Source organism: Mercenaria mercenaria, chromosome 10, assembly GCF_021730395.1.
Source record: "Mercenaria mercenaria strain notata chromosome 10, MADL_Memer_1, whole genome shotgun sequence".
Taxonomy (NCBI): domain Eukaryota; kingdom Metazoa; phylum Mollusca; class Bivalvia; order Venerida; family Veneridae; genus Mercenaria; species Mercenaria mercenaria.
Window position 1 is genome coordinate 38,121,916 of NC_069370.1, and position 13,079 is coordinate 38,134,994.

The window sequence follows — 13,079 nt, forward strand, 5'->3', positions numbered from 1 at the left end:
ATTATTGCGCAATCTAAATCCGGCTTCAGGAATTTATCTTCGTCATTCAAACCGGATGTGAAAGTAATGTGCAATTATTCTAAAAGCGTAGTAATTGGGCCAATAACCTCATATGTTATGACACACTGCACATAACACTCATTTTTTTAAAAGATCCATCGCCACTTCATGACAATATTTCAAATGATTTTCTATCGTGCTTCGTAATGGATATAGAATAATTATCATTAAGTAGTCGAGCTGGCTAATGATAACACATGATGGAAGGCTATAAAAGCTTTTACTTGCTAAATATTCGCAGAATATGACGAGTGAAGGAACAAACTAGCTAACAATTTCAACTGATTTAGCTTATTAACCCTTACCCTGCTAATTTTCTACAATGAACTTGTCCTTCTTTCAATTTGGACAGCACCAATAAATGTTAAAAGGGGTGATTACCAAAAATATACTGACTGAATAGCGAACAGTGCAGGTCATGATCAGACTGCACGGATGTGCAGGCTGATCATGATCTACACTGGTCGCATAGGCAGAATCAATCGTGTCCAGCATGATAAGCGTTTACTTCGACTACGAATAGTAATGAAATCTCTGATAAAAATTTCTTTTTGAAGCAAAGAACGCAACCAAGCAACATAATAGCAGACTGAGTCTGTTCATGAGAGGTAATGAAATATGCAACACCCCCCCCCCCCCCCCCCCAGCACCGGCTTAAGTCAGTATAAATGAATGTACTCCATGATTCAGAAGGACCAGAAAATATAACAACAATGAATCCAAGTACGGGAAGCCATTTTACAGCTGCCACATGGCAAAACCTATTTTGAACATTTAATGAATTAAATTCTACTATCATAATTATAGAAATGTACATGTTAGACATATAAACATTTTGCAATCTAAAATATCTTAAACGCGAATATCAGAGAGAATCATAGATCTAGAAAACACTCACAGTTCCATTTAGTCTGATTTTAACTTTCTGATTTCTAACATAATCTCATCTTAGAACTTAATACATAGTAATGTAGCTCGTTAGATTCATAAATAAAGCTACGATACCCTCAACTTCAAAGAGAGTTATGCGCAATCGGGTGCAAATAAGTATGGGTTATAAGTTGAATAAAACAGTTTTAAGACATTTCGAGCGAGCGTCAGCGAAACGAGAAATTAATATCCTAAACTTATAACCGGCCTAGTACAGTTAGCCCCTACTCAGGTACAGTGTTATTAGGCGGAGTCTATTAAATAGCAACATTTAACAATTAGATTTGATACATACAGTTGATGTGACAATTGTATGTGAAATAGAATGGCCAGGTTTGAACGAAATGGAGCAAATTTCATTGGCAGAGCAACTTGAGCGAACTGTAAATTTAGATAAAACACGTTCTGCCTTCGATAAACGAGCAGTTGCAGCTTTTGTGAATGAACAAAACCTAAAACAAAATAGAATAAATATGTCTCAAGCTATATTTTATTTAAATTTATACGTATAACTCTGCACAATCGCATAATATTAAAATATATTACTCTGCATGAAAATATCAAAAAAGCAGATAAAAATGAGCAGAATATTTTCTACAGTATATCGTTGTCGTTCGTCTCAAAATGTACGACTCATTGGCACACACACCGTTTTCTTTCGTGATAACTGGTGAAAACTAGTTAAGATTGCATTAGCGTACACTAATAAAATAAAAATAGAAAGTATAAAGGTTGACGGGTTAATAAAGCTTCTGAACTTAAATATGATATACATCTAAGCATACCGATCTTACAATATGGAAATGTAACGTTATTTGATATTTGGTTTACGTAATTCAACGTAAGACATGACAATTGTGTACATTTTGATACAATATCTACAAGCCGATAACCATTACCTGATATTCTCCAACAGTTTCCCGCCAAATACTCTCCGGTCCTTCCACCAGAACTACCCTATCCCAATGATAGTACTTTATAATGTCGATGATAAAATAAGACATCTCCCCGTACAGTGCCGTTGTCCTGGCGAAGGTCGGGTAATTTTTACGATCACTCAGAAGCCTGGACGAACAGCTGTAGCTAATCATTGGCTTGTTCCACTTACCGGCTAACAGTCCAGCTGGCTTGCAAAGTGAATCACAACCTGGACCTAGGTAAAAAGTTTATCACAAATTCAACACAATATTTAAAATGGTACTAATAGTCTTACTTGAAATAACTGTTAATTATGCACCATACGTCTATGTCAAGATATTTTCATTTTGATTTACTAATACCACGATATGTAGTAAGAGCTCCGAAGTAATCAATCTAAAACGCCGTTTTCTCGAATGTAAACACAAAAATTAATTGTATTAAGTCATTGAGTAAGTTTTAAAACCGTAGATATAATAATTTCTAACTTAAAACTCCAGAAATGTAAGACAGAGCCCAGTGAAAATAGCCTTTGAGCAACCGACTCCAAAAACAAACGTGATATATTATCAAGTTGCATTTAGTCAGTGTTTAGAGTTAAACTTTAAAAACAATAATATAACACTTTCTGACGACAAATATATATTAAAGTTAAGACAGGGCCTTGTCCTCTAAGTCATTGACCCCATTTGAACAGGGGTATTTCACAATTTTGATTGTCATTGTCATTGGAACAATTAGCACTTAGTACTTGCGTAAAGCTTGAGTACCGTAGATATAATACTTTCTAAATTAAGAGTCCGTCCGGAAATGAACAAGTTGACAGACGGACAACGCCATAGCTAATACATCCCGCTACAAAACGGAAAATGAAGTGAACGTTTGCCAAGCATATGTTACACGTGGCAAGCTTCCTAAAAATTGCTTTGAAACATTATTGTCTCTACATTTAGCAAATTTAGCTTTTAACAAGAGCCATGTTAGACATGGCCAATCCCCCCGCCGGGCATATTATAATTGAAGGCTAAAGTTCCTGGTAAGTTTGTGTCTGAAAATATTTTTTTTTTTGGGAGAAGCTTTGAAAAACCGTTCAGTTGTGGTCCACATCACGGGTTTTAAAGATGTGGAGGAAAGAATTATTCAGTGGTGAAGTGGTTTACTGCCAAATTTTATTAATTTTCATGAACAGTATAGCTGTATGATGTTTTTCTATATGGCTACTGTAAAAAGAAGGAATGGAAAGCTAACAGGGAAAAAGAGTGCCAGAATGTCACAATATATGCCCGTCACAGCAAATTTCTTTACTCTAGCAGCTGTATTTGCAAATGGAATTTTAATTTTGTGGTTGTTTAGTAATCATTGTAAGTCTTTTGTTTTTCTAAGTCCACAAAAAAACTCCTTACCAGGTAGAGATGTCTTAAAATACACCTAAAATTGGAAAGTAACATCCAGGTTGTACCACAGAAAAGTGGTCTTGTTTTTTCCCTGTGGTCAATTATAAAAATGTTACAACATAAGTTATTTATAGTAACAACTAATGGAAGTTAATCTTTAAAAAAAGAAAAATTGTAAGTCCACACAAAAATCTTTACTAGGTAGAGATTGGTCAAAATACACCTCAAAATTGGATGTAGCATGCATGTTGTACTACTGAAAAGTGGTCTCGATTTTTCCCTACGACTAGTAATGAAAAAGTTACAATAAAAGCTATTTAAAGTAACAACAAAGAGAAGTAATTCTAAAGAAGGGAACTGCGCATGACACTTCGTCTCATGATGGTGTATAATTGTGCCAAGTTACATCTAGTCCCTCCATGCATGAAGAAGAAATGCTTCGGACAAAGTTCTTGTATCTGACCTTTGGCCTCTAAGTGTGACCTTGACCTTAGACCTAGGGACCTGGATCTTGCGCACGACACTCTGTCTTGCGGTAGTGAACATTTGTGCCAAGTTATATCAAAATCCCTCTATGCATGAAGAAGAAGTGCTCCGGACAAGGTTTTCATTCTTGTATCCTTTGACCTCTAAGTGTGACCTTGACCTTAGAACTAGGGACTTGGTTCTTGCGCACGACACTCCATCTTGTGGTGGTGAACATTTGTGCCAAGATATATCAAAATCCCTCCATGCAGGAAAAAGATATGCTGCAGACATCTTTTTTTAAGAAAATATGATAAAGGGGAATAACTCAAAAAGTAGGCAAGGTAGAGTTATTGTTCTTGCACACTGCACTTCCTCCTAATGTGTTCTATCAGTGTATGAAGTTTGAAGAAAATCCCTCCAGTACTTTTGGAGTTATGCTCTGGACAAATTTTTTAAAGAAAATATGATAAAGGGGAATAACTCAAAAAATAGGCAGGGTAGAGTTATTGTTCTTGCACACTGCACTTCCTCCTAATGTGTTCTATCAGTGTATGAAGTTTGAAGAAAATCCCTCCAGTACTTTTGGAGTTATGCTCCGGACAAAATTGTTTAAGAAAATATGATAAAGGGGAATAACTCAAAAAATAGGCAAGGTAGAGTTATTGTTCTTGCACACTGCACTTCCTCCCAATGTGTTCTATCAGTGTATGAAGTCTGAAGAAAATCCCTCCAGTACTTTTGGAGTTATGCTCAAAACAAAATTGTTTAAGAAAATATGATAAAGGGTAATAACTCAAAAAATAGGCAAGGTGGAGTTATTGTTCTTGCACACTGCACTTCCTCCCAATGTGTTCTATCAGTTTATGAAGTTTGAAGAAAATCCCTCCAGTACTTTTGGAGTTATGCTCCGGACAAAGATCGTTGCGGACGGACGGACGCACGCACGCACGCACGGACGGACGGAGAGCATTTCTAATATCCCCTTCGCCTTTGGCGGGGGGGATAAATAAATCAAAACTATTTTTAACTGTTAAAAAATGAAAACATTTGGTTCATTTCTCTGCTCTCTGATGCCAAGTCATATCTGAAATAACAACAAGAACGCACCGTCGTCAGCCATAGGGGAACAATAAAAGAACTGTTCATTACATTTTCTCACCGACTTTTCTCATTATTTACATGAAATTTATCATCTGCTGGCGTAGACTTAGCGTTTCATTTTTGTAATGTCAATCAAAAATAAAAAAATAAAACAGGATGCGCTCTACCAAATTTAAACACGTTTTTCTCTTATCATTGCTTTGCTTGTCTCCAATGATTTTATCTATAAACAATGTGCTTAACTTTCACGAGAGTTTAACATTCAGTTCTATCTGTCTGTTTGAATCAGATAAAAGTAACCCCTGATTTATTCTGTAATTTTCGTTTTAAACTACTTTGCAACAAATGAATTATCCCAGTATATTGCTCCCTCCACCCACCCCATCCCCTCCCTTTAGATACGTTGTCCTCATTAAAGTTTTACTTAAAGAGTAATAGCTATTCTTATAACACTGTCAATATACACCACGGTATCTAAAACATGTACCTATGTCAATAATCATGACTCAAGCTTTCGTATCCTGTCCTGATGCCGTATCATTGTATCACAGATTTGAGACAAATTTGGACTCAGTGGACTCAAAGTTATAAAGCTGAGTTTTGAGACTATGTTCAAATTCCAGACGACAATTCTGCTTTTGAAGACTGGTCTACACCAATATTTTACATCCTTAATTAGCACCAGTATGAAGTAACAGACATACCTACTTTCTACTTCTAACAGGTAATTTGTTGCTTTTGTAGTTGTTTTTAACCCTGCTTAGCACTGTGTTATGAGATATCAAATTTCTAAGCCAGTAGAGGAAGAAAATATCTGCTGAATGGCCTTAGAAACACGACAATTTAATAGAAAGGTTTACAGTAAAATTATTTTATGTGCCAATATGTTTGATACCTTTCAAAGATAAAAGCAGATCAAAACAACTCCAAATGATTGCTTCTGGCAGTCCTTTGATTTCGATTAATAAGATTAAAACAAAATCTAAAAGAAGGTGTAATAGATAAAGTATAAACTGTTAAGCTTTAATACAACGAAACTAAAACGCTTCTTTGCCAAAAATTATGCCTTCTATATGTAGATAAACATATTTTCCAGCTTTGCGAACTGTGTTGAGACAGCACGGTGCATATACATATGGATGGAACTGAGTCAAAAATTAAATAGTGATCATTATAACAAAAGAGGAATGTATCAACGTCAGAGTATGAATATCAAATAACATAATATTATTTGTCGCGTGTTTTCTATATCAACAATCAGAAGAAACGATTAATGCTTTGTTAATCTTTAGCCTGCTGGCGGCAAGTGATTCTGCCTTTGCGACCAGTGCAGACCAAGATCAGCCTGCACTGGTCGCTAATCAGTCAGTTCAGTATATTTTCAGTAAACACCCCTTTAAGATACAAATGGTATTGCCCAAATTAAATGACGGACCAGTCCATTTTAGAAATTTAGCAGGGTAAGTGTTAAGAACATTACCTATGAACGCATCTGATGAGCTGCTTATCTCGACAAGTTCAAACAGACCAGTTCCTATATCACACTTAGTATCGGCTACCGTGAAGTCAAGTGTCACATTTTCCCTTCGTAAGTACACGAGGTCCGGACTTGAGTTAACCTGTAAAACAAAACACAGCTGATTCAATATCTAATATATATTTCATTTAGTACAATAAAAAGATAAAAGTCAAACCAAGCATGCAGTGTTTGTCAAAGACGTAAAACCAGAATTGTCTTGACTAAACACGAACCACAACAGAGAAATATAAAATACTACGGACAATAGTCTTGTCAAACCTACCTCTTAAACAGAACATGAGTAAGTCAAAATATTGAAGAATATTATAAATTTAACAAAGATCAATTTCGGGGTAAATATATGAACAAAAAACGAAAGACAAATCAAGAAAAGAAATTAACCCGTATTATAGTGTCATAAAACTACTCGAATCTCTTAGAAGGTTTAATATGAACCAAAACCAAAATGCAGCGTATGTCCTTTTTGTTACAGACTTAATATCAACCAAGATTAAAATGGCAAACATAAGAAGTAATGAATTCACATCTAAAATGAACCAAGTTTTGTTTGTAGACTGAACATATCTACTCTAACTTTACATGCACCAAGAAGCATGCAAGGCAATGGAAATGCGTTTCGCCATTTAAAATAGTTATTATGCCCGATAAATTTGCCTACATAATGAAAGTGAAACATGGCTAACGAGTTCCGTCTCGTTATATTCATTTATGGTCAAGGTCAGGTATGGGATAAGGAAGGAGTGCACTTAGTTTACTGAAAACATTGAAGCCAAATTCAAATGTTAGATCGAAATATTTTTTCTGTTTTGCGTGCAAAGGGCAATTGCCATGAACCAAAAAAAAACATAAACTTAATAATAATGTAGCACGGTTGTAAAAAGCGAAAAAATTGAACTAAAATAAGTCATCGATCATACATGTATCTAAATGTTTAATGACCATTTTCTGTAATAGTGTAAATGAAGTTTATTGAAGACAACCTCTCTTAGTTGCCTGCATGTGATTAAATCCCCGCTCACATGAGGTTAGCCCGTAGTTTGGTTATGGGTGAGTTTTCAACATGTACAGAAATAAATAATGAACAGTACTGAGGTTTAAATATCAAAGAAGGTGTTTATGGTACATTACTGAACTGGACATTAACAGAAGACACATATCTTATATACCGCATCCAGCCTCTAGCACATAGGACAGTTGCAACCCAAAGGCGCAATGTTATGTCGTATCCATTACATCAGATCCAAAATGTAATAACGAAGAAGACTTAAATAAACATAGTTCGAATCCCGTAGTACCTTGAAAAATGAACCAATCTGATATTGAACAGTAGACTGAACCAAGAATAAAAAAAATAGCCACAATCAAATTGCGAACACGGCTGTAAACGAACCCATAGCAAGTTGCCGCACACGAAACCGACGTAAAATCCCATGACAGTTTTAAAATTACCAAGACCAGCTTGCGAAACAGACGGAGCAAAAACCGTGTATTTTCATAACAGAATTAAACCAAGATCAAATTGTAAACAAGTGTGCATGTGAACCAAGGTCAGTATCGTTAAATAATTAAAATGAGTCAAAAAATAATCAAACAGGATGACATAGATAAAATATAAAGTTGCTCATGGAAATCAATAATTCTGCCAAGTGTCGCCAACTTAGGTTTGTAAACTAACGGTACAACCTTTTAAGTTCTGTTTCAGAATATTGTGAAAAACGGATCTATATATGGGTGTACCGCGTAAGCGGACATGGCAGCGACCAAGTAAGTGATGCCTTTCCCCAAACCGTAATCAAATTAATTGTTTAAAAATTAGAAAGGAGCTCTTCTATTACCACACTCTTTATCCAATTTCACAAATACTTAAGTCTGACATTTGGACTAAAATTTAAGATGCTAAATTTCAGCTTATTGTTGTAAAATGATTGCTGTAACCGTATTTTACAGGCAAAAAATGCTGGAATATGCTGAACGTAAATCAGTGTTTGGTTGTGATTTTTTTTTTAACACAAAGTTTATAGACCCTTAATTGCGGTGGTTTAAAAAAATTGTTTTTAAGAGATATTATCAATTTTCGTTTGAGGAAATTCTAGCCGATGGAAAAAATTGGTGAAAAAAACCCTTAACCTTTCAAAGATAAAGTTTAAAGGCCCTTAGCTGCTGTTGTTGAAAGATTTTGTTTTTAGGGATACATGTAATATCTATTCTCATTTGTGAAAATTCCAGCCGATGAATAATTATATTTGGAGAATTTGTTTTCGAAAACAAGTACAGTAGAATGCTGATTTTCATATTTGGTAGGATATCTGGAATGTTTTATATCAGTCCATCATCAAATACAATCAAACTTGAAATGTCTCAAATGACTGTTTTCTTTTTTTACAAAAATACAATCTTTTTTTTATAATTGAAAACATCCGTTCTGAATTGTTTTGACGATAGAATCAAGAAAAATAAGACAGTTTAAGAATTTTAAAAGTTTCTGATACCACCCTCTATGTCAACTATTCAAATTAAGGAAAACATTGTCACAAAATAAGCAGATCAACTTCAAAGTTCATTTACACTCAGGGTAAAAGGTCAGTTACTTCTTAGATTGTAAACAGCAAAATTGCTTTTACGTATTTAATTTTTCATACCATTTTGTTATACGCTGCTTCTACGTTGCTACAGAAACACATTATCGATGCTCTTTTTTTCATTGTATTTTCAAATAAGATCCATCTAAATGCAAGATAAAGTTTGCCTGTTTAAACTATTTTAAAGTTGTATTCATAAGATGCAAATTGCCAATTACTTGTCACAAGAAGACCTGATAACTGAATTCTCTCTAAATATGTTTTTATACACAGAAAACAAAGCTGACGCAAACAAGGTTATTCAGATATTTGTCTTCTTTTCAGCCTTATCGCTGAATTACGAAAGAGCTGTTTTTACCTTTGTCATGCATTTAATTTTGACTCTGTTAAAGCTACACATGCAAAATAGATTTGAACGTTTAAGTAAAATTCATATTAAGACGAAATTATAAATATTTCATTATAAGGTTATTTAAAACATTATGTACAAAATAGATAGAGATATATTTGGAAGAGTCCCTAGCTGGAATTCTTAAATAGTTTAACAGGAAAGTCCAAATACATCCCGTATAGTACTAAACAATGTTTATAATAATGCTTATTTTTACTAGCAATTTCAGACAAACGCTACCCAATTCCCAACGCAGTAGTCTCCACTTACATCTTTGACCATCGAATGAGGTTATATCCGTTATTTGTCAAAATTCAGAATGTTTCAACTACCCTTGTTTGTTCAAGGAATGATGAAAAGTGGTCTTTCAGCTTTAGGGTAAGGATATTAATACCGGCAATTTTTGTGCCGAAATAGCATTAGACGATGCCGTAATCCTATGTAAGCTGCAGAATATTTAATACTATTATGGTGAATTTCGTTTCACTGCAAACATTGGTTTTGTGTCTCTTAATTGTTTTTCGTAAAGTAAATATTACATGTAAGTCCGCACAACCTTATTTAGCATTTACGCTCTGGATTTGCCTGTCGGACAATACATATATATTTTATGTCAGGAGAGGCAAAAGGACCAAACAAAAATTAAGATAAACTGTATGTATTTGTATATTGTCTTTAAAATTATGCCTCAAACTCGGGGACTAAAGAGCAAAACAAATTACAGTGTTATACCATTTGACTTTCATTATTTCATTTGCATGTCGTAAGCTCTTTAAGCCTTTAGCTCTTTAAGCCTTTAAATATTCAGACGGAAATTATCTTTCTGTTCAAAAGTTATTACTTCAATTCAGGCGTAGGAGTTAGGTTTAAGCTAACAAACATTTACATTACACAGGCAATTTAACGTGTTTTTTGTAGTAGCAGCAATACCAATCACTGTCAAATCTAACCAACAAAAGCAGCGTCCTAAGACTGCATAAGATTTTTTGATATGTATTTTCTTTAATTCCACACCCTCGATTTAACTTGAACGTTAAGAAAATTGAACTAAAGCGAAAAATGTAAAATTTATACAACAGCGGAAAGATTTTTACTCGCGTTATTATTGGTTTGTATTTCGGTAACAATTGTAATGGTAATTATGTTGTTTTAAGTGCAAAACTCTCAATGTAGTCTCCTATAGTGTATTAGTTTTTTTTGTTCTTTATCTTTGATACATGTTTTCCGACATTGTATACGGCACGATATTATAAAACGTGAAGTACTTTGTCACCTCTGTTCAAAAACAAGATAACCATTTTTTTAATTTTCAGGGCATTTAAATTTTTCCTCCTTTTAAATTCTTTAGAAATTGTTATTAGTATTTCAACCGTTTGATGTGTAATTGCATTACAGTTTACGTGTTTAACTGTCCATGATTTTTAAAATGTATTTAAATAATTCGTTTAAAAATCAAAATAAAAAATGCCATCTCTAGATATTGGCATAAAAAAACAGTACAAAGGCTTATATCACCATTCTGCACTTAATCTTTTGGCGCCATAACACAACAATTACCTTTTTGTTTCTAAATTGAAGATTTAGAAAGTTATCCTCGCAACTCTTTAAGTTTTTGTTAATCCTCGTTCTGTGGGAAATTATGTTATATGATTACGATCATTGTAGTCTAATATTGTAAAATTAGACGAGTTTTTCAGTTTTCAAAATTTACCACAGATGTTTCCATCAAAAGGACTGTTATGACTTTAAGGAATGATTTTTTTTATTTCTTTTGTAGAAAAATGCCAATATTTTAATTACTTAACCAAACAAATATAACACTCTTAAAGTATCTGATTAGTACCTTTAAAAGAAGCTGCCAAAAAAAAATACCAGTTAAACAACAGGCAATACCTCTCCTATTATGCCAATATCGCATTAAGTCACACCAGCCATCTATAATAATCTCTTATTATCGCCCTGGGAAATGCGACAATGACTGAGGGTAAAGGTCGATGTTGAACAATACAACTTTTCCAAGATAAATTAATTCTCATATCTACCGAATCTAAAAGGCAGCAATAGTCTAATTATTAAATCCAATTTGAACCAATTTATTTGTTATCAAATCAGTTGCAAAATCATTATGACGTCATTATGAATACGTTTTTTCTTTATCTATATTAGGTGAAAGTCGATTTGTACCAACAATAACAATATTGTATTAGCAAATATCGACAATAGCTTGCATTTGGCTAATGAACAGTAAAGACACATTTTAACAATAATATGAAATATGACATACTACGTATAGATCATATGTCTACTTTATCTGTATAGTATTAGAATTTTATGATAACCGTATAAACAGAGAAAAAAATATATAAAATCTACCACTAAAGCAAGTTTCATTTATCTCGAAGAGGCATTTATAATTCAACATTTTACAGTATATGCCTCTTTAAGGTATAACGAGAAACCTCCATTATTTTAAGATCAGGAACAAGGTTTCATTTTGTCCAGCTTGAAGGATGTGCGCCATCTCTTTATTCTGAATATATATACTGAATTCATATCTTGTTTTAAAATTTGAACAGAATCATCCAAAGGAATTTAAAGCGACCAAGACAATTCTATGTGGCATGTACATCAATATTTAGAAACTCATAAAATATCAGTTTCTTAAAATCTACCACTAATCGCGTTTATGCATTCAGACAACGACTTACCTGCATACATACATCAAATTTTCTTATAGTACTTGTAGGCTTAGAAATGAGACATAGCATTTTCAGTTGCAATCTAAAATCAATAACGCACCTGTTATATAAGATGATTAAAACATATATTTATATCGAGCTAGGAATAAGAAGTCATCTGTTAAGAGAGTTTGTGTATTTGTTCGAATTAAACTGCTTACCAATACACTTTGTATTTTTTTCAATTTCAGTCATTTAAAATATTTAATATGAAAACGCGATGGTACGATGGTGAAACCACGATGGTACGATGATGATAACGCGGTGGCACGATGGTGAAAATGCGATGGTACGATGGTGAAAACGCGATGGCACGATGGTACGATGATGAAAACGCGATGGCACGATGGTGCGATGGTGAAAACGCGATGGTACGATGACGAAAACGCGATATTACATCGACATTTCACCATCGTACCATCGCGCCATCGCGATTTCATCATCGTGCCATCGCGTTTTCACCATCATACCATCGTTGTTTCATCATCGTGCCATCGCGCCATCGCGTTTTCATCATCGTACCATCGTGCATCGCGGTTTAGTATTAAATAAAAAGTCACGATTGTCCAATCGGAACACTGTAAGATAAGGTGTTGATCTTTTGTTTATCTCCTGTCAGTTAAAAGACGATAACCAGAGATCTGTTAGAATATATATTATACTTGTCCTTTAGCACAAAAAATAAATTGATGAGACCAACCATATTGCATAAACGAGGTAGGTCTATGCGCTGAATAGTTAAACACTCTGAAAAAATCTGTGGTTGATTGGTATCTCTACCAGTCGTAAGTGAACTAGATTAGATATTCTTGTCAATTTTATTTCACAATTTATTAGTAAACAATAATTTATCGCTATTTTTAAAAACAAAATATCTGTTACAACATTAAAAGATAGTTTGGTGAATATTTGCAACTGTTTAAAATTTGAGAGATGTTCTTGTCGTACATGCAATTAGAC

At 33.9% G+C, this 13,079-nt stretch overlaps 1 protein-coding gene across 3 annotated transcripts in view; it reads right to left on the reverse strand.

The window, feature by feature from the left end:
* LOC123561867 (atrial natriuretic peptide receptor 1-like) overlaps positions 1-13,079 on the reverse strand; it is a 60,246-nt gene that overhangs the window by 35,044 nt on the left and 12,123 nt on the right. For all 3 annotated transcript variants that reach the window (XM_053552807.1, XM_053552808.1, XM_045354534.2), the window contains exons 2-3: positions 6,352-6,490; positions 1,890-2,143 (exon numbers count right to left, since the gene is read on the reverse strand). In XM_053552807.1, the coding sequence (XP_053408782.1) occupies positions 1,890-2,143; positions 6,352-6,490 (393 nt within the window). The remainder of the gene's footprint in view (positions 1-1,889; positions 2,144-6,351; positions 6,491-13,079) is intronic.